Source organism: Mytilus trossulus, chromosome 1, assembly GCF_036588685.1.
Source record: "Mytilus trossulus isolate FHL-02 chromosome 1, PNRI_Mtr1.1.1.hap1, whole genome shotgun sequence".
Lineage (NCBI taxonomy): Eukaryota > Metazoa > Mollusca > Bivalvia > Mytilida > Mytilidae > Mytilus > Mytilus trossulus.
Genome location: NC_086373.1, coordinates 35,791,013 through 35,818,886, shown reverse-complemented (window position 1 = coordinate 35,818,886; position 27,874 = coordinate 35,791,013). Strand labels below are relative to the sequence as shown.

General features: G+C 32.2%; 1 protein-coding gene across 1 annotated transcript in view; it reads left to right on the top strand.

Moving 5' to 3' along the window:
- The window catches only part of LOC134722928 (lipoxygenase homology domain-containing protein 1-like), an 86,720-nt gene that overhangs the window by 20,893 nt on the left and 37,953 nt on the right, over positions 1 to 27,874 (top strand). Inside the window, exons 23-34 of the mRNA XM_063586565.1 lie at positions 2,291 to 2,320; positions 5,434 to 5,508; positions 5,877 to 5,900; positions 8,931 to 9,094; positions 9,833 to 9,922; positions 10,372 to 10,507; positions 11,982 to 12,136; positions 13,239 to 13,387; positions 14,020 to 14,093; positions 17,037 to 17,206; positions 19,586 to 19,672; positions 26,200 to 26,332. Coding sequence (XP_063442635.1) covers positions 2,291 to 2,320; positions 5,434 to 5,508; positions 5,877 to 5,900; positions 8,931 to 9,094; positions 9,833 to 9,922; positions 10,372 to 10,507; positions 11,982 to 12,136; positions 13,239 to 13,387; positions 14,020 to 14,093; positions 17,037 to 17,206; positions 19,586 to 19,672; positions 26,200 to 26,332 — 1,287 coding nt within the window. The remainder of the gene's footprint in view (positions 1 to 2,290; positions 2,321 to 5,433; positions 5,509 to 5,876; positions 5,901 to 8,930; positions 9,095 to 9,832; positions 9,923 to 10,371; positions 10,508 to 11,981; positions 12,137 to 13,238; positions 13,388 to 14,019; positions 14,094 to 17,036; positions 17,207 to 19,585; positions 19,673 to 26,199; positions 26,333 to 27,874) is intronic.

Genomic DNA, 27,874 nt, shown 5'->3' with positions numbered 1-27,874 from the left:
AAAGTTAAATAATTGGTCTTCTAATATGCATTTAAATTTGCATAACCTTTTAATATAAACTTAGAAGACTCAGACCTGTTTCAATACAGACTTTGTTGAAGTTCCTTGTAAAGATTGATATGTCTGGTACATTTTGAGATTATTTCAACTTTTTAGGACATGTGCTTGGTCAAAATATCAGCACACAAGTTTTCATTTTCCACTATGATTTTTGCTTACTTTTAATCAATATAACATTACATTATTATGTAATACATGCATATAATTTTTCATATTCATCCAGCAAAGTCAAGAAGGCCTTCTAATTGTCATTATTTTATGCTTAAAATACTCAGCTGTATGCCTAAACTGTTGCTTGCAAACCAATTAACTTACGAAGGTCATGTTAACTTAATTTGTACATTAGTTGCACAGATTTTTTGTTGCTTGAAGATTCAAATAACATTTCCTTAAAATTGACCTACTTTTGACTTAAATACATTTCCTTGCATTGACCTACTTTTGATCTAAATACATTTCTTTTCAATTGACCTACTTTTAACATAATTAATACCAATAAACCTTGAAAACTGTACTGTAAATTAAGAAATTATTGCGTGCACTTATTATTGCGACTTTGTCATTTTAGACTCAAATGTGATTTGAATCTTTACGATATTGGAGAAAAATCCTTTTTAATTCATATAAAATATTTCAAAATGCGATTATTAATTATTGCTATTATAACTCTGTCGCATTATTCGCAATAATAAAAACATCGCAATAATTTCTGAAATTACAGTACTTGTTTACAGTTTGCCTTATCATGCTTGTAGATATGGACATAGTAATGCTTTGAATATGCTGTTCTATCAATGTAATTAGCATTCAAGCTCTGATTTTCATTTTCAAATTGAGTTCTCATCCTTACAAGTCCCTAGCCTTCTTTTAAGAAAATATGGACATTTGTTGAAAAATTGTTATGTTGTCAGACACTTTTATATTGTAAAGACATTTGAGTTTAGTCAGACTTTTATTTTTACAACATTTGTAATGCCAAAATTTTCCTAGATGACTGCACTTAGACCGTCGGGATACCTCACATGACGTCATTCATAGATACTGTAGATTTATTAATTTTTGTTGGATACCGATTTTCGTGGATTTCATGGTTAGAGGTGAACAACAAAATTAAATTAAAGATAAAAAAATAAATAAATGTGTGACCAATGACAAATGTTCTACAGGCTTGTATGTAGACTTCATCAAAACCACAAAATTAAATATCAACAAACATGCAAATTCTTCCTAATCCATGAAAATTTGTACCCACTAAAATAAATGAATCCACAGTAGTTTGTTTCACAATTGCTTCATAATATAACTATATTTCAATTTGGCAGATAATGTAGGGATCATCTGTAATGTTTAGTATTTGAATTGTACAACATTGTTTGTTAGTAGATTCTCATACTAGAGTTGTAATTTCATTTGTCCAATAAATCTGTTAATTTCACATTTGCCAACTAAATACATGCACTTAGGGGAGGAAATATGTTCCGTTCCTCATCAGAGAACTGAATTCATAACAGAAATAAATCCAGTACTTTAAATAAAATAGTTTGTATAATTGTATTAATAAACCAAAATTATATAAAGTATGTTCCCTATAGGAATTTTGAAAACAAGTTTAAAATAGTTTGTTTAAATCTTTTAAAGTAAGATGCATTATGGATAAATATATGAAATCAAGCAGTATTTCAGATTTTTATGTGCATTCTATACCATGATACCTCTCTTTCACAATTTTATTTGAATTTATTATTTCTTAGGAAATATAATTTCTACAAATAGCATTATTTTGTTTGAATTCTTATTGCATACAATATTTCATAAAAATCTGATATACAGCCAAATTTAGTATATTTTTCCATTACAGCTAATTTCCTAATGCATGAAGAGCAATACTTTGGTTAGCTTGCTTGCTTTGATTGAGTATTATATAATTGTAATTGGAATAACGTCCACTCAAATTTAGATATAATATACAGGTCTACTATGCCTATAAATATTGTTTGAAGATATCAATCTAAAATACAAAGCTTGAGTATACGTGTATACAAACAGAACAAGCAAGCCAACCAAAGTTTTACTCTACAAGCATTAGGAAATAAGCTGTAAGGATAGTGCTAATTTTAAACATTTTAAATATGTGATAGAGTTATATGTTATATTTATGTACAATAGATAGAATGGAAATAAAGGTATAAAACTAATTTACTGTTCTAATCTTTGTTCAATTTATTGTTAGAACCTGCCCCATGTGCAAGATTTGTCAAGGGTGAGTCTGTGCTCTGTATTGTAACCCTGTTTGAATTTAATTCCTAAAGAGTGTTTGTTAACCAACCAAACTCACGAAAAAATGATTTCATATGGACTAATGCAGATTGCATTCCTAGACTGACAGATATTACTGTAAATACAGAAGTTATTGCTATGTTATTATTATTGGAAAAAATGTGAAAAATGGCAATAATTTAAACTCGCATTTTGAAATGTTTTATATGAATTAAAATATCACAAAAAATAAAATCACATTTTAGTCCAAAAGGACAAAATTACAATAATAGATTAACACACTAATTTCTGAATTTACAGTAGTAAATATTGTTTTAAACAGTTCTTACTGATATGGCACCAGAAACCCTTTTAATTTCAATTTGGTAATAAAAATAATATTAGATAAGGGGGGAATTTTATTTGAAAGGATGTGGAAATGCTAGGCCTTTGTCTTTGCTGTGCAGTTTATAAACTAACATTGATAAATTATTAATATGGAGAAAACTTTAACTTCTTGGAGGTACCAGTGTCATTTATAAAATTAGATATAAGGTTTTGTTTGTTTTGAAAATGAGATTATTTAAAAAGTGCAGATTTAGTACAAGTAAAGAATAGTTTACTTATGAATGCTTCATTGGTCATTATAAAAACTTGTATTGTATATAAATAGCAAGGATAAAAGATTGGTTTTATCTTCTGTCAAAAGGTGAACTTGTTTTGTCAGTATGGTCTTTAATCTTTTTAAAAGTGTTTGATCAAGCAGTTGGCTTAATCCATTTATTACCCATATCAGCAGTGTCAATATTACATATTTCAATTTGTAAACAAAGTCTCAAATTACACTTTCAAGTCCTATTATTACTTGTATTAACCCATTAATGTCACTTTCTATTCAACAAGGTCATAATCTATAGTGTTTTGTAAATAAAATTCAAACAGAAATTAAACATATTGATTCTAATTTCAAATTAAGTGAGAGTATTTCTAAAATGACAACAAGAAAAACAGTTAATCAATTTTCCGGCTGATCCTATAGTTACAGTGCATGAATATAATCAACTCACATGGGACTCAAATAAAAATATATACTATGAAAAATCAATTATATAAATTCTAATTAAATTTGTGTAGGATGAAATGATGATGGAATTTTGAGGGTCTACAGGGGTGGGACTTGTAAAAGTAAAACTATGATTTGATTGGTGGAATTTAATGGAATATATATTTACATTTTGATTAAGCAGATATGTTTGTATTACCATTTGATAATGTAAAATAAATGTTTATAATTTATAATCAGAAAGGTATTATTTTAGTGACTGCTGCCTTTTAATAAAATATTGTATTTATATTATTATGAGAAAATTATGATAATATAGTATGTTTGGACTTGTGTGAGATTAGTTCTTAATGTTTGCATATGATAATGTGGTTGTCAACCCTTTTTCATTTAAAATGCACCAAGTCAATGTCAGATTAAAAAAAAGTGTTTAAATCAAGAATGATGCTTTATTATAATAGACATTTAAAAGTCTATATATCAAATCCATTCTGTATATCTATTAAGTAATATTCAATAACCTTACTCCATTATTGTGATATTCTGTGGAAAATTGGTTAAAAAGAAATTCTTTCAGAAATTTATTGTATATATAAGCAATTTCCTTGCCATTAGAATGACCTAATATTTCTAATAATATTTCATTAGAAATGTTTTCAATGAAAAATCTTTTCATTTAACATTTCCTTTTGAAATTGATTTTATGTTTTGATTCATTGAATATACAAAAAAAAGGTTTATGATTGAGGCTACTGAAGAGTGGGTTTTAAATTGAATTGAACCAAATATTTGGTCAAATAAATTTAAGATATGTTAATACATGTAAAAGGGATCAGGTGGATGTCACTGTATGGTTTTAGAAAAACAAGATTTAAATAAATATATTGACATTTTATTATTTTGTGCCTTCATAATTCATGCTTAGCTGAAATGTTTTTCCACATGAACAGTTTACTAGAATCGTTGAATTATGTAGCTGCATTTGTAGATGTAACATACCTTTTATACAAAAAAAATTCCGCTGTGAAATATACTAAACTATTTTATCCATATTGTTCAAACCTCTTTTGGAAGAAAAATTTCCAGTCTTTAATACAGGAAATTGTTAACAAAATACTAAACTATTTCATTTTTCAAATCACTTTTTGAAGAAAAAATTTCTTCAAAAATGAATAAGGGCTTCATCCTTTCATAATACCAATTGACCAAAACTCTTTTAAGCTGTAGTATGAATTCATTAGTTCAAATCGATTTAACTAGTGATTTTTGGGGGGCTCATTGCTAGAGAAAGGCTGTTATGAAGTAGTATCAAGAATGTGTACTGCAATGGCAATATACTTACTACCCAATTCAAGTGATGTCCTAGTAAAAAAAACTAGAGATATCAAACGCCTTGTTACCAGAGACACATAGAAATTCACACATTTAAAGTAGTTGATGCAGGGGCGAATCCAGCCAAATTTGAAAAGGGGGGTTCCCAACCCAAAGTAAAGGATGGGGGGGGGGGGGGTTCCAACTATATGCTCCCATTCAAATGCATTGATCGGCCAAAAAAAAGGTGGGTTCCAACCCCCGGACCCCCCACCTTGATCCGCCAATGTGATGTATATTTTCATTATACTGCACTTGCGTCTCTACCAATGGTGACAATTCTGCATCAGCTGATCTGTTTAAAGAAAAGAATTCTTACTACAACTTGTCAAAATATTTCTGTCCAATGGTATTGTGAAAGGGCAATCAATTTGAAAATTAGGTACATTCATCTGCATGATGATTTTGTTTTGTGCATCTTTGATTTAGTTAAAAGTTAATTAAAATTTCCCAGTATTTTTTAGTAAATGAATATTCTTTAAGACATGTAAGTGTAGAAAAATCACAATTCATTAGAAAGTTCTTATGATTACACTGTGATGCTTTCCTTTATAGAATGGATTTAAGACTTATGAATTGACATAAAGCATAAAGAAGGATAACTCTTGAATAATTTCTGAAGAAAACCATAACTTTTGTTTGCATTATTTACTTCATGTAATTGTGTTATTTATTGTTTTCAGAAGTAAGAGAGGTACATCCAAGTGTTGAACCTGAGGTGTCCACTATACAAGAGGAAGAAGAAGAACCTCCCAAAGGTAAATCAAGTGGCTTCTATCAGATTTAATGAAACTATAAAAAAAGTTTTCAAAAATATGTTGGCATTACATGTAGTTCTTTACTAAAATATTTATCCAATTATTTTAATACTGCAAAATAGAGTTTGAAAAAATGTTTGATGTTTGTCATTTGAAAAAAAGATTGAAGCATTCTACAGAGTATGAAAATACAAAAGCATTCTACAGAGTATGAAAATGCAATTGCTTTCTTGCAAGTGTTTCAAGATATTGTACATGGAGGAATGTTAGGGGAAAATGCATGTAGTTTTTATAACAGACATTTTCAAAAACGCTGAACATATGTGTTAATAAATTGAAGCTTAAGATTTTTTATAATAATATTGCAGAAGAAGAAACTGTTGTGACTACAGGTGAACTAATTACTATGTGATTTGGTTTTGGGACTTATGAGGATGTGTTTTTTTGTTTGTTTTGTGGTGTTTTATTTGATATGATTCATAGACGTCTGCTGTCTGGCCTTTTGGTATATTTGATAAAAACTGTCACCCTTTCAATTGTATGGTAGATCCCCATGAATAATACCATGTAGAAACAATATTCAAAAGAACTTTAATAGAACTCCTTTTCTTTAAGTGAAAAAAAAACTATGACTTCAAATCTTTACTGTAGTTATTAAAAATTGAAATACCATCTTACATTATATCATAGCAAAACTACATTTTGTCTCAAACAGGCATATCAGATAGTTTCAGCTTTACTTATAAAGTATTGAATAAATCATTTGATGACTGTAACGATTTTGAAATTATCCACTATCATTTATTTATTTATTTTTCAAGTTGAATATATTATAAAGATATATGATATTTCATTGAAATTTTACATTGACAAAAATGTATTTATAGCTGATCAATGTAATTCTTTAAAAATTCTTTCAAATGGCTCTATAAAACCAGCTGAAAACTAGCCTCCACATTATATGCTGGGAGAAATATTTTAAAAATGTGTTTCAATTTGTTGGTCTGTTTCTAAAAAAATCAAGCTTTTTTTGTTAAACATTGGCACATTTATTTTATGTGTTTACTATTTTAATTGAGAAGTTTATCAATTCAAAATTGTCTACGGTTTATGTTAAATAGGAACATTGACGAAATATGACTTATCTATTGTGGAGTTTTGCACCTAATTATGATGTTGATTTCTTAAGGGAGTGGTGGCTCACAGTAATAAAATTGAATCTTGACATAATTTACACATATTGAAGATATTCATGGCAAAATATTTTGACAATTTTATTTTGATTAAATGAAACTAGACAGAATTAGATTAATACAGATTTTGGTTGTGCATGCAAGTTTAAATAAAAAATTAATCATAGTAATAATGTATTTTATTATGGAGAAATCAGAAGAAATGTTATAATAGGTCTATGGTTAATCAAGCTGTGGGAAAATTGAAGATTATAAGTTACAACTTTCAGTTTAAAGTACATGTATCTAACTATTGTTTTTCCCTAAGTTGTCCAATTTTATCCAGAATTTGCTAACGTTTCTAAAAGGTTAAGCCAGACAGTTGTAAGGGTTGTTTTTAATTTTTAGCTCACCTGGCCCGAAGGGCCAAGTGAGCTTTTCTCATCACTTGGCGTCCGTCGTCCGTCGTCGTCCGTCGTCGTCGTCGTCGTCCGTCGTCGTTAACTTTTACAAAAATCTTCTCCTCTGAAACTACTGGGCCAAATCAAACCAAACTTGGCCACAATCATCATTGGGGTATCTAGTTTAAAAAATGTGTGGCGTGACCCGGTCAACCAACCAAGATGGCCGCCACGGCTAAAAATAGAACAAAGGGGTAAAATGCAGTTTTTGGCTTATAACTCAAAAACCAAAGCATTTTTAGGAAATCTGACATGGGATAAAAATGTTTATCAGGTCAAGATCTATCTGCCCTAAAATTTTCAGATGAATCGGTCAATCGGTTGTTGGGTTGCTGCCACTGAATTGGTAATTTTGAGGAAATTTTGCTGTTTTTGGTTATTATCTTGTCATATTATTATAGATAGAGATAAACTGTAAACAGCAATATTGTTCAGCAAAGTAAGATCTACAAATAAGTCAACATGACCAAAATGGTCAGTTGACCCTTTTAGGAGTTATTGCCCTTTATAGTCAATTTTTAACCATTTTTCGTAAATTAAAGTAATCTTTTACAAAAATCTTCTCCTCTGAAACTACATGGCCAAATTAATCCAAACTTGACCACAATCATCTTTGGGGTATCTAGTTTAAAAAATGTGTGGCGTGACCTGGTCAACCAACCAAGATGGCCGCCACCGCTAAAAATAGAACATAGGGGTAAAATGCAGTTTTTGGCTTATAACTCAAAAACCAAAGCATTTTGAGGAAATCTGACACGGGATAAAAATGTTTATCAGGTCAAGAACTATCTGCCCTGAAATTTTCAGATGAATCGGTCAATCGGTTGTTGGGTTGCTGCCCCTGAATTCGTAATTTTGAGGAAATTTTGCTGTTTTTGGTTATTATCTTGAATATTATTATAGATAGAGATAAATTGTAAACAGCAATAATGTTCAGCAAAGTAAGATCTACAAATAAGTCAACATGACCAAAATGGTCAGTTGACCCCTTTAGGAGTTATTGCCCTTTATAGTCAATCTTTAACCATTTTTCATAAATCTAAGTAATCTTTTACAAAATCTCCACTGAAACTACTAGGCCACAATCATCTTTGGGGTATCTAGTTTGAAAAATGTGTCCGATGACCTGGCCATTCAACCAAGATGGGCGCCACGGCTAAAAATAGAACATAGGGGTAAAATGCAGTTTTTTGCTTATAACTATAAAACCAAAGCATCTAGAGCAAATCTGACAAGAAGTTAAATTGTTAATCAAGTCAATATCTATCTGCCCTGAATTTTTCAGATGAATTGGACAACTGGTTGTTGGGTTGCTGCCCTCCAATTGGTAATTTTTAAAGAAATTTTGCCGTTTTTGGTTATCTTGAATACTATTATAGATAGCGATAAACTGTAAACAGCAATAATGTTCAGCAAAGTAAGATCTACAAATAAGTCAACATGACCTAAATGGTCAATTGACCCCTTAAGGAGTTATTGCCCTTTATAGTCAATTTTTAACAATTTTCATTAATTTGGTAAATTTATGTAAATTTTTACCAAATATAGTTCTCTGTTACTAATAGGCAAAGTTCATGATAGATATAATTGTAAGAAGCAAAATCCTTCAGTAAAGTAAGAACTTCAAACACATCACCATCACCAAAATACAATTTTGTCATGAATCCATTTGTGTCCTTTGTTTAATATGCACATAGACCAAGGTGAGCGACACAGGCTCTTTAGAGCCTCTAGTTTATGGATATTAAACATTTGTAAGGTTTCAGTTACACATGTTTTATATTTCCAGAAGGAGAATGGAAGTTATGGGTAACAACAGGAGGAAAAGAAGATATGTCAACATTAAATCGGGTCATGTTATATGTATATGGGTCAAATAATGTGGCAGGTCCTATGGTACTAGGAAGTGGTAAAGAGGGACATTTCCAAGCCGGTGATACGGATGAGTTTAAGGTATGAGTGCATGATACTATAGTTAAACCATATGGAAGCTAATATAAAAGAAGATGTGGTATGATTTGCCAATGAGACAACTCTCCACAAGAGACCAAATGACACAGAAATAAACAACTATAGGTCACTGTACAGTCTTCAAAAATGAGCAAAGCCCATACAGCATAGTCATGCATGCAATTATAAAAGGTCCTGAAATGACAATGTAAAACAATTAAGACGTGAAAAATAACAGCCTAATTTATATACAAATAATAAATGAAAAACAATTTGTAACACATAAACAAACGACAACCACTGAATTACAGACTCCTGACTTGGGACAGGCACTTACATACAGAATGTGGCGGGGTTAAACATGTTAGTGGGATCCAAACCATCCCCTGACCTTGGACATTGCTGTAAAAGCACAGCATATAAGAACAAACTATAAAGATCCGTTGAAAAAGCTTAACTCATTAGATAAGTCATATTCTTTCATTCTCAATTTTATTTAAAAAAAGAAACTCATCGACAATTTTCACTCTAAGTGATACAATGAAAAATCTGTTGGATAGCAAAACAGTATGTGGTCTGATGAAGCTGATATAAATCACCAAAATTGTTTTTACAAAAGAATAAATACCATTTTGGACCTTGTTAGTAGTAAAATTTCCCAATTGATGTCTTTATCCAAGATCATCATGAGTTTATATGCAGAAGTTTGAATTGAGGTCAAATATGTATCGTCTTTTAAAGGTTAACCTTGGTGGTAACTTGGGAGACATTTACAAAATCAGGATTGGTCATGACGAAGAGAAAGATAACAGTGGATGGTTTGTTGAAAAGGTAATTTCTGCCTTAGAAAAAATCAGAAGAGTCAAAGGGACAATAAAAAACCCGAAGCCAAATAAATAAAGAAAGAGTCAACACCCTGTTTAAAAAGACAAAAAGATAAACAGCAGTCCACTTAGCACTGCAAAAAAACTGAGCAAAAGTAAAATCCAAGTGGTAATATAAGGATGAATATAAAATGTTTTTCCTTTTCTTTCAAGGACACTTATTTCATTTAAAAGCGGACCAGTAGGTGTATTCTGTTTGATTTAACATGTACAGCAAGAAAAACTAGAAGAAAAGTATCTTACAACACATTTATCTGAAAAAACATCATAATTTTAACATTTAATGTATATTCGATATAAATGATATATCACAAAAAAGGGACGAAAGATTCCAGAGGGACAGTCAAACTCATAGATTGAAAATAAGCTGACAATTGATATTTGCTTAATTTTCAGGTTAAGTTACAAGATTTAATGGTCAATAGCAAAACAGCTGATTTGTCTATAAATAGATGGATGTCAAGACAACAGGAGGATTGTGATGTCTGGAGAGAAATACCTGTTACATTCTTTGATAAACCCTTACTGCCAGGTAAATTTGATAAACCCTTACTGCTAGGTAAATTTGATAAACCCTTACTGCCAGGTAAATTTGATAAACCCTTACTGCCAGGTAAATTTGATAATCCCTTACTGCCAGGTAAATTTGATTAACCCTTGCTGCCAGGTAAATTTGATAAACCCTTACTTCCAGGTAAATTTGATAAACCCTTACTGCCAGGTAAATTTGATAAACCCTTACTGCCAGGTAAATTTGATAATCCCTTACTGCCAGGTAAATTTGATTAACCCTTACTGTCAGGTAAATTTCGTGGTTTGAGGAAAGTTTTGGATATTTGATTTTAGTGGTTTTGTCAATCACTGCATACACAGCATATAGAAAATTTGTTACTTGTGAACATTTAATTTATAGTTAACCTGTAACAACAAAAATTGGTATCAAACACTTCACTATAATGAATTGACAGTAATATGGTTTCTGAATTTTTTCCTGAAAACTAATCCCAAAAATATATCTAACCTTTGTAACTGAAGGGGAACATGTGTCATGCAGACATCTTTACTTTGAATAATTGCCTCAATAAGATTTAAGGAATAATAGCACTGTAGTTGAAGATTTGCCACCGTCAAATTAAAATTGGCGATGGCAACTCTTGAACTATAGTTTTGTTATTCCCATTCTAATGCATTACAGAAGAAAATAATACTTTAAAGTATGAAAAAAGGTATAAATTTGACAAACAAAAAAATTCCATGAAACTTCATGAATGATTTTGGTGCAAAGATGTCATTTCTAAAGGTGACATCATACAAATGAAAACTTACAAACTGGAAGCTATTATGTTACCTCTTTGATTCAAATTTCGGATAAAATTACATTAAAATGGTGATTGTGAGGTATGTGTTGTATTATTTTCAATAATATTGTAGTAATTGAATATTTGTTGATCCAATCAATTCAAAATAGCTTGTCCTCCCTGGTTAGGCCTGGTCCACTGTGAATTTGACTGTAACTTTTAGCCAAAAAAATGGTTCCATACTTATCACATTAGAATTGAAGGTATACCATGAAGGTATCAATTTTGGTTTGACTTAGGGACGACATCAAAAGATAGATGTAGGATAAAAAACTTAAATCAAATAGTTTGGGGGTGGGGGTCAACATTGCTGCAAGTTTTGTTAATCCCAAAATCGATTTTACATATAACCATATAGGTAAATCGATTTTCCAAAATTCTGTGAAAAAACTATGTGAATTAAGTTTATTATCCTACATTGAAATTTTGATGTCGTCCCTTATTTAATTTTAAGTTGCCATTTTCTGACAAGGGAGATAACTATCAAATTTTGTGTAAAAGTTTTCTAGTTTTGACATGTTGTACAAGTTGATTGATGTCAGGAACATTTTACAGAAAATGTATTCAACAAAGAAAAGGGCAGCAAGATCCAGTTGACCTATATATAATGAATAGATTTGAAAACTAAGTTTGTTTTTTTATTTACAGTTGTTGTTTACACAATAGAGGTATATACAGGAGAACAACAACAATCAGCCTGTACTTCTACAGTATCTTTACTAATGACGGGAGAAATAGGGGATTCTGGGAAGAGGAGGTTGTACCAATCATCAGAAGGAAATACACCTTTTAATACAGGAAGTGTAAGGAAAAATATAAAAACATTCATTGATATGTTCTTATACTGTGGATTCATTTATTTTCGTGGATATCAATTTTCGTGAAATGCTGAAAACTTGCATATTCGTGGATTCATTTATTTTCGTGGGTATCTTTTTCGTGGAATGCTGAAAACTGGCATATTCGTGGATAGTTTATTTGGTGGTTTTTCCAATCTATAAAAAGCCTAGTGAAACCTATGAATTGGTGGTTCACCTGTACCCACGAAACCCACAAAAAATTGTATCCTGCAAAAAATAATGAATTTACAGTATTCTATATTCCCTCGTTTTATTGAGCAGGATCTGAGATATTTGAGTTAAATGTACAGGCTTCATTGCTAGTTAGTTTACCATGGATATAAAACTATACAGTTGTTGCCTGCTTATGTAGATAAACATCTTAACAAATAAGTGATCGTAACTTTAGAGATTATATTTGTAAATATTTATTCTTTTATTAAAAAAGTTTTCAAAATAAAATATGATCTAAAGTATTTTGGACAATTTCATTGCTCACTGAAATAGAAACTTTGTTACTTGAATAAAATCTGATTTTTTTTAAATAGAGTATAATGTTTTAATGCATAGACATCTTCATTCTCCTTTGTTTAAAAATCGATCACAAGTTATTACAGTGGAATCATTATTTTACCTGCATTACTAATTTTCGTGGGTATAGATAAACCACAAATTTAAATCTTCAACATATTACGTATTTTTTTATAAGGTTGTATGCAGACGTTGGCAAAACTATGAAATCAAATATCCATGAAAATGCAAATTTTTCTACATCAACAAAAAAAATAAATTCACAGGGCCACAATTAAAGATATTTTGGTTTTCCCAAACCCTACCAAAAGGTAAGACAGTGGGTAGGTAGGTAGGCATTTTCTTTCTTCTTTTTTTTTTTAAAGAAATTGAAGCATCAGGTGTTTATTAGTCTTCATGCTTATCTGATTACAAAAAAACTTCTTCAAATCAGGACAATAAAAGAATTTGAGTAGGCAGCTTTTTTCTGGGTAGGTAGGGTTTGGGAAAACAAACCTATTCTTTTTTATGGCCCAGTATACTGTTTTATTTACAGAAGGATGTTTTCAAAATAGAAGCTGTATCTTTGAGTAACTTGGAGGAAATCACCATCAGCCATGATAACCATGGTGATTATCCAGGACTATATCTAGACAAAGTTATCATCAGTGTCAAGGATGAACAGTTTTACTTCCCATGTGACAGGTATGTTAGCACTTATTTTGTCATGCTTGTCCAGGGATAAGAAATAATTCAGGGGAAATATTTCTTGTGAAATTTATATCTACCTAAAATTAAAGAATGTTGACCTATAGTGGTTAATTTCTATGTCATTTGGTCTCTTGTGAAGGGTTGTCTCATTGTCAAGTTTTATTAGAACCAGTTATGTGATTTATAATTTCCTTCAAAAGAATGAATGGCATGATGTTATTATTAGATTTGTGATAAAGTTTCAGCTGAATATCTTGTTATTTTTTCAAATCTTGATTTTGAAAGGCATTTAATGAGATAAAAAAAAGAAGAGGAGATACCAAATGGACAATAAAAATCTAATAGTATTAGACAAATTTACTCATTGTCGTAGGCCTTACAGTGACCTATAGTTGTTAATTTGTTCATTTCTGTGTCATTTGGACTTTTGTAGAGAGTTGTCTCATGGACAATCATACCACATCTTTTTATATTTACAGCACTCTGGCAATAAAAAAACCAAAAAAAAAACCAGCACAAGTCCTGTTGCTCTTGTTAAGAACAAGTTTAAGTGTGTCTCATTTAGACATGTGATAATAAATACTAGTAAAATTTGTATTTGTAAATATTATGTTTTTGTTTTGTAGGTGGTTGACACAAGATAATGGTGATGGTAAATGTGAAGTCACACTGAAACCTAAGCCCATGCCTAAAGAATCTAGTAAGTTTATAATGTTAAGTAACGCAGAAACCTTAGCCCATGCCTAAAGAATCTAGTAAGTTACAAATGTGAAGTCACGCTGAAACCTAAGCCCATGCCTAAAAAATCTAGTAAGTTACAAATGTGAAGTCACACTGAAACCTTAGCACATGCCTAAAAAATCTAGTAAGTTACAAATGTGAAGTAACACTGAAACCTAAGCCCATGCCTAAAAAATCTAGTAAGTTACAAATGTGAAGTCACACTGAAACCTAAGCACATGCCTAAAGAATCTAGTAAGTTACAAATGTGAAGTCACACTGAAACCTAAGCCCATGCCTAAAAAATCTAGAAAGTTGCAAATGTGAAGTCACGCTGAAACCTAAGCACATGCCTAAAGAATCTAGTAAGTTACAACTGTGAAGTCTCGCTGAAACCTAAGCCCATGTCTAAAGAATCTAGTAAGTTACAAATGTGAAGTCACGCTGAAGCCTAAGCCCATGCCTAAAGAATCTAGTAAGTTACAAATGTGAAGTCACGCAGGAACCTAAGCCCATGCCTAAAGAATCTAGTAAGTTACAAATGTGAAGTCACGCTGAAACCTAAGCCCATGCCTAAAGAATCTAGTAAGTTACAAATGTGAAGTCACGCAGGAACCTAAGCCCATGCCTAAAGAATCTAGTAAAATACAAATGTGAAGTCACGCTGAAACCTAAGCACATGCCTAAAGAATCTAGTAAGTTACAAATGTGAAGTCACGCTGAAACCTAAGCCCATGCCTAAAAAATCTAGTAAGTTACAAATGTGAAGTCTCACTGAAACCTTAGCACATGCCTAAAAAATCTAGTAAGTTACAAATGTGAAGTCACACTGAAACCTAAGCCCATGCCTAAAAAATCTAGTTAGTTACAAATGTGAAGTCACACTGAAACCTAAGCACCTGCCTAAAGAATCTAGTAAGTTACAAATGTGAAGTCACACTGAAACCTAAGCCCATGCCTAAAAAATCTAGAAAGTTTCAAATGTGAAGTCAGGCAGGAACCTAAGCCCATGCCTAAAGAATATAGTAAGTTACAAATGTGAAGTCACGCTGAAACCTAAGCCCATGCCTAAAGAATCTAGTAAGTTACAAATGAGAAGTCACGCTGAAACCTAAGCCCATGCCTAAAAAATCTAGTAAGTTACAAATGTGAAGTCACGCTGAAACCTAAGCCCATGCCTAAAGAATCTAGTAAGTTACAAATGTGAAGTCATGCAGGAACCTAAGCCCATGTCTAAAGAATCTAGTAAGTTACAAATGTGAAGTCACGCTGAAGCCTAAGCCCATGCCTAAAGAATCTAGTAAGTTACAAATGTGAAGTCACGCAGGAACCTAAGCCCATGCCTAAAGAATCTAGTAAGTTACAAATGTGAAGTCACGCTGAAACCTTTGCCCATGCCTAAAGAATCTAGTAAGTTACAAATGTGAAGTCACGCTGAAACCTAAGCCCATGCCTAAAAAATCTAGTAAGTTACAAATGTGAAGTCTCACTGAAACCTTAGCACATGCCTAAAAAATCTAGTAAGTTACAAATGTGAAGTCACACTGAAACCTAAGCCCATGCCTAAAAAATCTAGTTAGTTACAAATGTGAAGTCACACTGAAACCTAAGCACATGCCTAAAGAATCTAGTAAGTTACAAATGTGAAGTCACACTGAAACCTAAGCCCATGCCTAAAAAATCTAGAAAGTTTCAAATGTGAAGTCACGCAGGAACCTAAGCCCATGCCTAAAGAATATAGTAAGTTACAAATGTGAAGTCACGCTGAAACCTAAGCCCATGCCTAAAGAATCTAGTAAGTTACAAATGAGAAGTCACGCTGAAACCTAAGCCCATGCCTAAAAAATCTAGTAAGTTACAAATGTGAAGTCACGCTGAAACCTAAGCCCATGCCTAAAGAATCTAGTAAGTTACAAATGTGAAGTCACGCAGGAACCTAAGCCCATGTCTAAAGAATCTAGTAAGTTACAAATGTGAAGTCACGCTGAAGCCTAAGCCCATGCCTAAAGAATCTAGTAAGTTACAAATGTGAAGTCACGTAGGAACCTAAGCCCATGCCTAAAGAATCTAGTAAGTTACAAATGTGAAGTCATGCAGGAACCTAAGCCCATGCCTAAAGAATCTAGTAAGTTACAAATGTGAAACCTAAGCCCATGCCTAAAGGATCTAGTAAGTTACAAATGTGAAGTCACGCTGAAACCTAAGCCCATGCCTAAAGAATCTAGTAAGTTACAAATGTGAAGTCACTCTGAAACTTAAGCCCATGCCTAAAGTATCTAGTAAGATGATCTTTTAAAAATTCCCCGTAATTGTCAGAATTGTTGGAAAACCAATCAAGAGAAGAGATCAAAGCATTTTTTGTAAACATATAAAAAACTGTATTTACAAGGATATACTAAAAATAAGGTTATTTTCATGTTTTGGTTTTGTTTTGCAGTTAGAGCCTTTGAAGGGATAAGGTTTTGTTACTCAATCTGGTAAAATTCATTTGAAAGTACAGTGAAATGTTCACATATGGTATATATTTTATTGTGTAAATTAGACACAAAATTTTCCAAATGTACAATATGAGTTAGATCAATCTGACATTCTTTTAAAAATTAAAATTCATGGAAATTGTAGAACTGAATTCTGTGATTAAGGTTCAGTTGATTGCAGTACTGTTGATTCATTTATTTTTGTGGGAACCATTTTTCTTGGTTTGAAGAAAATTTGCATATTCATGTATATTGAGTTTTGTGGTATTGGCAAAGTCACTCCTTTAGAAGATTTGTACTTAGTTGAATATTTAAACATGGTTCTCCTGAAGCCACGAAAATTGTGGTTCTCCTGAAGCCATGAGATCCATGAAAATTGGTACCCAAAAAATATTATTGAATCCACAGTTTATACTATTAATGGTAAATTTTAATTTATTGAACAGAAGGAGAATACAGATTATCTATAAAGACAGCAGAAGATTCCTTACCAGCCAATGGAGGATCTGTAACATTTGTATTGTATGGTGATGTGGGTAGAAGTGAAGAGATCAAACTTTTCTCTCAAACTTCTACAACAAGTCTGTTTGAACCAGGAAACATTGATAAGTTTGAGGTAATTATTGCTATGTAACATTTGTATTGTATGGTGATGTGGGTAGGAGTGAAGAGATCAAACTATTCTCTCAAACTTCTACAACAAGTCTGTTTGAACCAGGAAACATTGATAAGTTTGAGGTAATTATTGTTTTTTACTCATGGTGATTAAAGATTTTTATTTTTTTTTCTGTCTGGCAGATAGATATCAGAACTATAAATGTGACAAGTTCAAAGAATTAGTTATTTAAAAATGACAGTAAGATTTAGAACAGTGATTAAAAACTGGATAAATTACGAGAAACAGATTGAAACTGTCAAAGATACTAAACAAAATAAGTATTTGGAAGCAATTTTGAAAATCAGTAAAAAATTTATTAAGAACGGGTTCTTCTTCCGATCCAATAATTAGTAAACATGATTATAAAAGAAAGGCAGTCAATTTTTCCCTTAAAAGTAATTTTGCTCAAAATGAAAAGATGCATCAAAATGGTACATGTCATTTTGTCAGCATTACCCTGTTTAGATATGCAATATTTTAAGATAACAACCACTATGTCTTTGAAATAGATTATAACAGTATCAGGGACAAATGAACAGGTTTGTTAGAGATAAAATTTTAAAAAAAAGCGACTTACATGCATGGGTATTTTTAATAACAATACAATAATTTTTGAATCATGACATAATTTTATTTAAAAGAAAACTTTAACATCACACATACAAAAGTTTTGAAAAGCCAAGCTTAAAATCATAGATAATTATTCTCACATTAAAAACAATTAATTATTATGATTGCATGACTTTTAATAGGTTTTCCCTGTACCAGTAAGCAAATTTTGATAATACTGTGTTTTATGCTTATATTATTTAGCTTCAGACTAGGGATTGGGAATTTTTATTCATATTAGTAATAATATGAAAACTTGGTATGGAAATGCACAATATGTCACATTTAATCCTAGCTTTATCTTAATTTTTTGTTTATTTATATTGTGTTATTGGTGAAAGGAATTTTGTTTATTTTTCTTCAGTTAAATAGTTTTTTCTGTAACACTTCTACAACTTGATTCTGGTACTTTTTATACAACCGCAAACACATTTTGCAGTCGAATATTGGTTTAAGTAAATAGAAATCTATAAAATATATACACAAGGTTTATGACTACAAAAGGAAGGTTGGGATTGATTTTGGGAGTTTTGGTTCCAACAGTTTAGAAATTAGGGGCCCAAAAAGGGCCCAAATAAGCATTTTACTTGCTTTTCGCGCAATAACTTTAGTAGAAGTAAACAGAAATCTATGAAATTTAAACACAAGGTTTATGAACACAAAAGAAAGGCTTGATATCAACAAAAATTGAATCCTTGGGGTTCTTTGATATGCTGAATCTTAACATGTAGTTAGATTTTTTATTATAAGTCCAGTTTTCAAGTTGGTCCAAATCGGGGTCCAAAACTTAACTTTGTTTGATTTCAACAAAAATTGAATACATGTTGTTCTTTGATATATGCTGAATTTCAACCATGTATTTAGATTTTTTATGTTTGGGCCCGGTTATCAAATTGGTCCACATTGAGGTAGAAATGGTCCAACATTATTGAACTTTATTTGATTTCATCAATAATTGAATTCATGGGGTTCTTTGATATTCTGAATTAAACCACTTATTTAGATTTTTGATATTGGACCATAATAGGTAAATGTCCAATTTAAATTTTTTAAGTTTTAAGTTTAAGTTCTTAGACCACATTCATTCTGTGTCAGAAACCTCTGTTGTGTCAACTATTTACTGACAATCCAAATTCAGAGCTGTATTAAGCTTGAATATTGTGTCCATACTTACCCCAACTGTTCAGGGTTTGAACTCTAGTCGTATAAAGCTACGCCCTGCGGAGCATCTGGTTACTTATAGAAATAATTTAATTATTTTTTGAAACCTTAAAACTTGCTTCAGCAGATGTGTTCAAAATTTAATAAAAATAATCATAATAAACATGATAAATACATGTACTTGTCTTCTATTAGTAGTCCAAATATCAAAAGTGAAAGTGAAATACATATTTTTCAGCAATGGTATAAGACATTGAAAGTATAAATGACTCTAAAGTACAAAAAAAATAGTTTTTCATTAACAACCGGCATGGTTTAATATCATATAAGGAAAAATACATGAAAATTGTATTTTGCATCCTGCATAAGAAATTTATTACAGCATTTTTATAGTACGATTGTTTTTTTCACTGTACAGTAAAATATCATTTCAAATTCAAAATTGTGTTTTGAAAATCTAGCTTGAATTTCAATGATAAAATCATTCAATTTATCTGTATATTATTACTATCTTTCTCTTTCTGTGATATTTTTTTTTTCATTGTTATTTACTTTTCCTTGTTTTAGATATCAGCAGGAGATCTAGGAGAACTGTATAAAATCAGGCTGACAAAACAAGATATAATTCAGTGGGAAGGATGGCATTTATTAGAGGTTAGTTATTGTATGGTACTTAATATTATTTTACGTTTATATTTTTGTTTAGAATTAAAAATTTGAAGTCATTGCTGAATAAAGTATTGTGGAATTATATTATACTCATATGCACTCATGTTTAGCGAATGGTCCTACAACAAAATTAGTGAACAAAACTTAATTGGATCGACACGTAAAGAAACGATCATTGTCATTGGTCGCTTCAAACCTGATTCGACCTTCAAGCGCTGAAGCTCCGCCCAGACATACATGCTAACAACTCACATGATAAACATAGCAAGAGTTTTGTGAATGAATCAATGGGTGAAATGTGTATTTGTTTACACATATCATCGGGAGTTTCCCTTGCATTTCTATTTTTGATGTGTAAATTTTATAAATGTATAAGTATAAGTATTATTCAAGTCTTTTGTTTTACGTTTGATCAATGGTAGATATCTTTTCACGGCGTCACCGAGATATAAAGTCAATTAGATCCCATGCACATGCAGAGGCGGATCCAGCCTCAAAAGGTGCGAGTTTGTTTTTTTTGTATTTAATTTTGGTTTTTTTAAGGGGGGGGGGGGGGGGGGGGGTCATACAATAGAAAAAATGGGTGTTCCAACCAGTCCATACGTCTCCATTTAAAAACATTGATCGTCAATGTATTCGCCACTGACATGTTATTTCTGTTTTTAAATGTTTAAAAAGGAAAAAGATTACGTCAATAATTAATAAACAACAAAAATATCCAAAAAACTGTTCAAGGTACACATTCAATTAGAAAGGAAAGCCTTAAATAACTAACTAAACCATACGCTCCACTATATGGTCAATCAACGGAAGGAATGGATGTCATATTCCTGACTTGGTGCTGTATATATGTTGTTGTTACCCAATTATACGTAAATCAAATGTATCTGATTTTATGCCCTTTATGGGCCCTGTAATTTGGGAAATACAGAATTGTCTATTCTATTCTATTATATATGTCGGTCTAGTACACTACATGCACTTCGAATTTGTGGATTAAATTTCATCGGGTATGGAAAATCTTAAACTTCCGTGTCAATAGCAAAACCAAGGTTAAACATTTGACACAAGTTTAACTCCGCCACATACTAATTGTAAGAGCCTGTCCAAACCAGGAGCCAGAATTTAGTGATTGTCGTCTGTTGATGTGGGCATATTTGTTTTTCGTTTATATCGATTTTACATAAATTTTGTCATTGGAGTTCTTGTTTAAACTACATTTGTCATTTCGGGGCCTTTCATATTGGACTATGCGGTTGCTCATTATTGAAGGACGTACGGTGACATATAGATTTAAATTTCTGTGTCATTGGATCTCTTGTGGAAGAGTCGCATCATTGACAATTATACCACATCTGTATATGTACCACATATCAGGCGCTTAATTTTTTTGTGTAAATATGTGACAAATGCTAAACATCACAACATATAATAATAGCTAGTGTCAACGGCGGTGTATTTTTTTACCTTGTTATATGTATAAATGTTTTACTTGTGCATTAATTTGGTTCGAAAAGACGAAACACTATATATCTGGTCATTGCTTTTCGTTTTGCAACCATTTCGCACTTCATCACACCTTGGCATACATGTAGTATGCTAAGCGTTCTGTTTAACTGTTAATATAAAAACATGTTTTGTTCACATCTTCTGGTGTCCATATCAAATTGAGAATGGAAATGGGAAACTTGTCAAAGAGACAACAGCCCGACCATAGAACAGACAACAGCAGAAGGTCACCAACAGGTCTTTAATCCAGCGACAAATTCCTGCACCCGGGGGCGTCCTTCGGCTGGCCCCTGTGCAAATATATATACTAGTTCAGTGATACTTGTAATGAACGCCATACTAAACTCCAAATTGTATACAAGAAACTAAAATTAAAAATAAATACAAGACTTACAAAGGTGAGATGCTCCTGACTTGGACATAAATAGTTTTCTCATTAACAATCATGCACATTGCATTTCACCAGTGGGGCTAGGGGAGGAAATTTTTATCCGATGGATAGATGGCCCATTTACAATCATACTACATCGCCATATTTGTACATTACGATCCGAACATTCGAAATGCATCAGGGGCATTATTTACGATTTTGCTTTGCTTGGTAAGAACTGAAATTGTCACAGACAGGATGAAAACTTATATATTGCCGAACAGACTACGAAAAGAACTTTGCCAAATGTTGAAATCCGAGCCAGACATTTTTATTTTATAACTGAAAACTAGAAAATTAAAAACAAATTTTAACAATAATCATACTGCATCTCTATATCATTGTATCATTGGATGGTTTCACCCAACAAAATGGAGGCCATAGAGGGAATAATTTTAAGCCCCGCAAGGGAACTGATGGTTTTCTCCTAACAAAGAAAACATCAATATAACTGAAAACTAGAAAATTAAAAACAAATTTTAACAATAATAATGTTTCACCAAGTCTTATGGTCAATCATATTTCTTATACATAAAGAACTCCGTGATGTCAATATCACTGAAATTTGCATTTTGAAATAATTAAATCCAAATTATCATTGTTTAAAGTTCAACTGATCAACCTTTTTTTAACGTTTTGATTATCCGTTTTAATGCACAACATGAAATAATGTCTTTCTGAACTAAAAATAAATGAAAGCACGAAAAATTGCATTTTCGGAGTTTAACTAAGAGTATAATGAAAGTGTTAAATATTCTACAGTTTTCGCTTCTTTTGAGGTAAACAGGCAATATACTCCGACTCATCATCAAATGCATCAGGACCTTCTGTGTCCATTTCAGTACACCCAAAACTAGGGGACTGCGTCGGATTGCAAACCGTCATCGGCAAAGGAGACCCTACTGGCATTCTTCTTTGGTTCATCATTAATGGCGATGCATTAAATTGGTACGGCATTGGCATTGGTCCCATCGGATAATATCCATAGGTTGGCATATACTGTACGGGAGGAGCACTCGCGGAAGTTACTTTTGAACTAGTTGTAGTCGTCATAGTTTGAGGGGTCTTGAATTTTGGAAACTCGACACCTCTCTCCTCCATGAATCTCTGGATTGGATTCTTTGGTTTTTCAGTAGGACCGCGATTATCTTTTTGATATTTCTCCAAAATTTGACCAAAACACCTGGCAGCCGAGTCCAAGTCTTTAGGTATAATGCCACGGTAATGTTTATCTAAAATTGCAATGTCAGGGTGAATTGCACCCATGGAAAGTTGTCTTAAACCAAAACTTCCTACCGGATAGTACTTATCTGTGTTTGTGTTTACAAGATGAGGTAACACTCTACTGAAAAATGTGTCGCATGTATACTCATATGTTTGCTTTTTTAAATGAAGGTTTTGTTTCACCTTCTCAAGATCCTTGGTTATATTTTTGACTGTTGTGGATGCGTCGCAAAACTGCTTTTTCTCAACATCGTGCTTGTCAAGATCATTACACATCTGTGGACCTTCGCAAACTCCAAGTTCGCAATTCCGCTTCGTATGTCCTAGTCTCATGTGACACTGTCCACACTGAGATTTAGTTTTGTCAATCTTTATATTTGGATTGGTGAACTTTTTCTCCAAAGACTTGAGGTGTTCTTTAGCGCTTTCAAACTCCACACTTTTAACATGAACTTCATCTTCTAGCTCATCAATCAACAACTGTAATGGAGATCTGTACACACTTTTTCGTAACTGACGCTTACAATCGGACTCAATTGCTTCAACAGGATCTCTGCAGGATTCGAATAAGCATTTCAGTTCCATAACATCTCTCTTACCTGTTGAAAACCCACTAACTTGTGGGGAGCATCCGTCAAAAATTCTCAATTTCATCCGTCTCATGTATGTTCCCTCGATCTCCCTTGAGCATCTAAAGGCTTCCGATATACACGTATCACTAACAGCAATTATCCAGTTTTCTTCATCGTCAAGATATTGGATTCCAAACATTTTCCCTACTAAGCTAGGTATCCGACACTGAATGTCACTTTTTAATTCCTCATACGTGCATGGAGTTTCTGGAATATTGAACTTTCTTATTTTCCCAGGCCCATACGTTACTTGAACTTGTGTCGTGTCCATGATCAAGATCTTTGTTCTGTGGCTGAAACTCGTGCATCCAAAGCTACATTCGGTTTAGTCTATTTCTAAACATCAGGTCATTTAAGCTTCATACATGTTAAATGAACTGTTATAGATCAAAGTTATCAGTGTACTAAACCCCCTCTTCTGGACGATACCACTGGGCTTTTTTTGTTTTTTGAAAGGTAAGCTTTACTCACTTTCCGTATACTAAAGTTATATGAGGGTGTGAATGGGGTTTACAAAACAAAATTACAAAAAATATTTAAAAACTGCAAGACGAGAGTATAAAATAAGAAAGAATGATTAGATAAAATTAGTGAAAGTAGATATAGAATAGCGAATAATGGGTGCAAATCTATAAAGAATACAGAAAATGACCTCAAACGTGAATTATAAAATACACAAATGAAAGACCCCACATTCATTCCCTTTTAAATTGTTTTAGAAGTAAAAAAAGTTGTTAGGAACAATGTATTAACATATTTATGGATTTCATGAAATATATTTAAAAAAAAAACACCACAAGAATAACATTTGAGCATTTTTTAATCACAAAGTCACATCTGAAAAAGGGCACGAACCAAATCGATAAGTAGAACAAAAAGAGACAACACAATTGACCCAATATAAAAAGTAGGAAACCACAAAAATACCCCCCCCCCCCCCCCCTTCCCCTCGAAAATAACAGATTACAGAGGCACCATTTCATTTAAATTTAGTTATACAATTCTTTAAAAAAAAATTGAAGCAGTTGCATAGTCCGAAAAATGTATATTTTCCTTTCTGTTAACCGAAACGTCATTAAATCCATTTATTATTTATTTTTTTAACCCCATAAGATCAGTCATTTTTTTGGCGAAAATAAGAATAGAAAACAGTTATCTATGTATTAGCCCGCCCATTTTATTTAACTAAGCCAATCACATGCATCCATAAATAAGCTATTTCGCGCTCACTTAATATTTGGCGCATTTCTGAATAGATTGCCGGAACCTTACATTATAATAAAAATGGCAACAAAGAAAAATATTTACGGCCGGGAATACTTAGCAGGAAAGGCTACCGGGCGAGACATGAGAAGTTTAATAGTACAGGAAATGATAGAAGCTGGTGCAAATTTGAAAACTGGTGAAGTACCAAGAGGAGTGTACACAAAAATCGCCGACAAATTTAAGATTAACAGACAGTCTGTAACAAATTTCTGGAAGAGATATGTGTCAGAAGGTATTAGCCTGCGAGTGCTAATGTAAATGTGTCAACTATTTATCGCACAATGTCCAGAGATCTTGATTTTACATTCAAACGATTACATCGTCCGTCCGGGGATAGATTTACACCGAGAAATATGAGATATACCCAAGCGTATTTAGACTTTTGCCAAACTAAAAGGCCACATCAAATCAAGTTCATGGACGAGAGCGGATTCAAATTAGTCACTGCAAACAGAAATTATGGGCATTCGAAAAAGGGGGAACAGTGCATTGAAATAGGAAGATTTATTGAAGGTGCAAATTTAACTTTAAACTGTTTGATTGGTCTTGACTGGGTTTTGTATTTTAATTTTGTTGACGGTCCTTCAAATTCAGAGCGTTATCTTAATTTTTGGCACGAGGCAAGTTTGTCACAGGACTGTTATGGCCGACCGACCTTTTTACCGGGAGATTTGATAATTGTTGATAATTGCGCCATCCACCACAATCAATCTGAGAGAATCCTTAATACTTTCTTTAATATGCAAGGCATTGATTATGGGTTTCTTCCGGTATACTCACCCGATCTGAATCCCATCGAAATATGTTTTTCAAAAATTAAAACTGTTATAAAACAAGAAAGATTTAAGGAACTTGTCAGCAAAAACCTTAAATTAGCCTTGATAAAAGCCATTCAGGAAATAAATCAGTCTGATATTCATGGATTTTATAGACATACCGGCTATTTTAATGTTTAGATATTTTGTTTTGTTTCATTGCAACAGTGAGTAGTTGTAGTAAATTCTTTTGTAGTCACGTGAGTTCATTGATGAAATTAAATCAATACTATGATTGTTGTGTTTATCTTATTGGCCAATGAAATCGATCGATACATTTCAATTTCTTCAATACAAACAACTTTGTTAGTAGTGATCGGGCAATCGCTAAACATGAGTGCATTTGAGTATATCAAAAGTGGACTTGATATGTACCCTGAATCATCTATGGTCAATTTTGCTGGAGCATGAGGGAGTGGAATCCTAGTTTTTAATTAATTTCTCAATTTTTCAACAGAATTATTGTTTTGAAAGAAATTATTTGCTTGACCTAATTTTTTGTGACAATTCAATGTTTTGAACAGCAATTATTTAATTGGAAGCACTTGCTTCCATGATACATAGTGAAGTATCAACAAAACTACCAGAATTTGATGAAAAATTATCATTGCATGATACAGCTTACATATTTTTCAGATAAAGATGCAAGATGTAGAAACAGATGAAGAATACACATTCCACTGTGATAGATGGCTATCTCGGGATAAAGAAGATTTTGATGTCGTAAGAGAATTCCCTATAAGTCGGAAGACTGGGTCAACACCTCAAGGTATATATAAAGCATAGGCAAATCCAGGGGCCCTTTTGTGGGAAAAATTTGGTTGATTATATAGGGAATCACTGAAGCATGACTGGAGTGCTGGTCCATCTCTTACACTCTATATAAGAATAAGGAGATTTGGTACGATTGCCAATTAGACAAATAGAAACTAAAGTTGGAATGAAGTGGATGTAAGCTATGTCCATTTTAGCAAAGAAAGTAAGTTATACTTGTAATACAATATAGATTAATGTAGAAAAAAAATGGAAAACAGCATTTCACTAATTTTTTGCTTTTCTGGATATACCTTCATCAGAATCACTCAAAGCCAAACTTTTAAAAGCAAGCTTTACGGCCAAAATAGACCTAGAAATAAAGGCAAAATCTAAGGAACACTTTTCTATAGAGAGTTGAAACCTTAAGAGTATTAAAGACAAATCCCTCTATTGTTTATGCGCATATACCAGCGCAACAGTACTATGCCGTCAGCGTTTTATGACGTCGTGGTTTCCGCGAATTCGAAACGTTAATGAGAGTTATTCCTCTTTGAGCCGATTGAGAGAGTGACAAACGTTTGAGTAGATTTTCCGAGGAGAAAATGAAAATTGTTTTTATACAATAGACATGTTCCAGAATTGGATATATAAATTAATTATGTGAATTCAGTGTATCTGAAACAAACAACAAAACAGCAAATGATAAAATATATGAATAAAAAAAGAGTCAACTATATTTATACAGCAAACTAACAACTGTCAAGAAACAAAACAAAAATCTGGATACTGGACAACAAGATGGAAGGGGATAGGACCTTTATCGGGACTCAGGGTGTTTTAAGCTCGGGATTTCGGGATCCGGGAATCCTTTTTAACTTTACTTTATTTAAATTCGGGACCTCGGGATTTCGATTTTTTTAAGTCCAGGATTTCGGGATTGGCCAATCATATTATAATATAAAAATAATTTCCATAATTTTCTACGTGTATGGATGTATCTGTTCTATAGAAAAAATCTCTTTGGTAGCCTAGGTTTTGAATTGTATTAATATTGCCACAAATCATTAAGAAAATACGAAAATCATCAATCATGTCATCAACATTCAATGTATCTATAGAATTAGAAACCTTACGTACCTATATGGATATGGCAAATTGCACATACGTATTTTGAATGTGTAAGGCGATTACATATTTACACAAATATAATATTCAGATTTCTGATAAGCACCAACAAATCAGTAACCCAACGACGCATACGTGTAAAATAAAGTCCATCTAGAGAAGTTAACATTTACGCTTCTAACATTGTAGGTTTTTGTATTTGACCACTCCCGAGTATGATCCAATTTGCCAAATTTTATATTTATGTACTAGGTGCGCAATTTTTATGTACTAGGTGCGCAATTTTTATATAAAAAAACAACATAATCCTGCCTGTGTTTAAAAGTTGTCGGAAGGAAAAATTAAAGAGGAATGCATATGAAAAAACAATGTGTCCAAAGTACACGGATGCCCAACTCACACTTATCATTTTCCATGTTCAATGGACAGT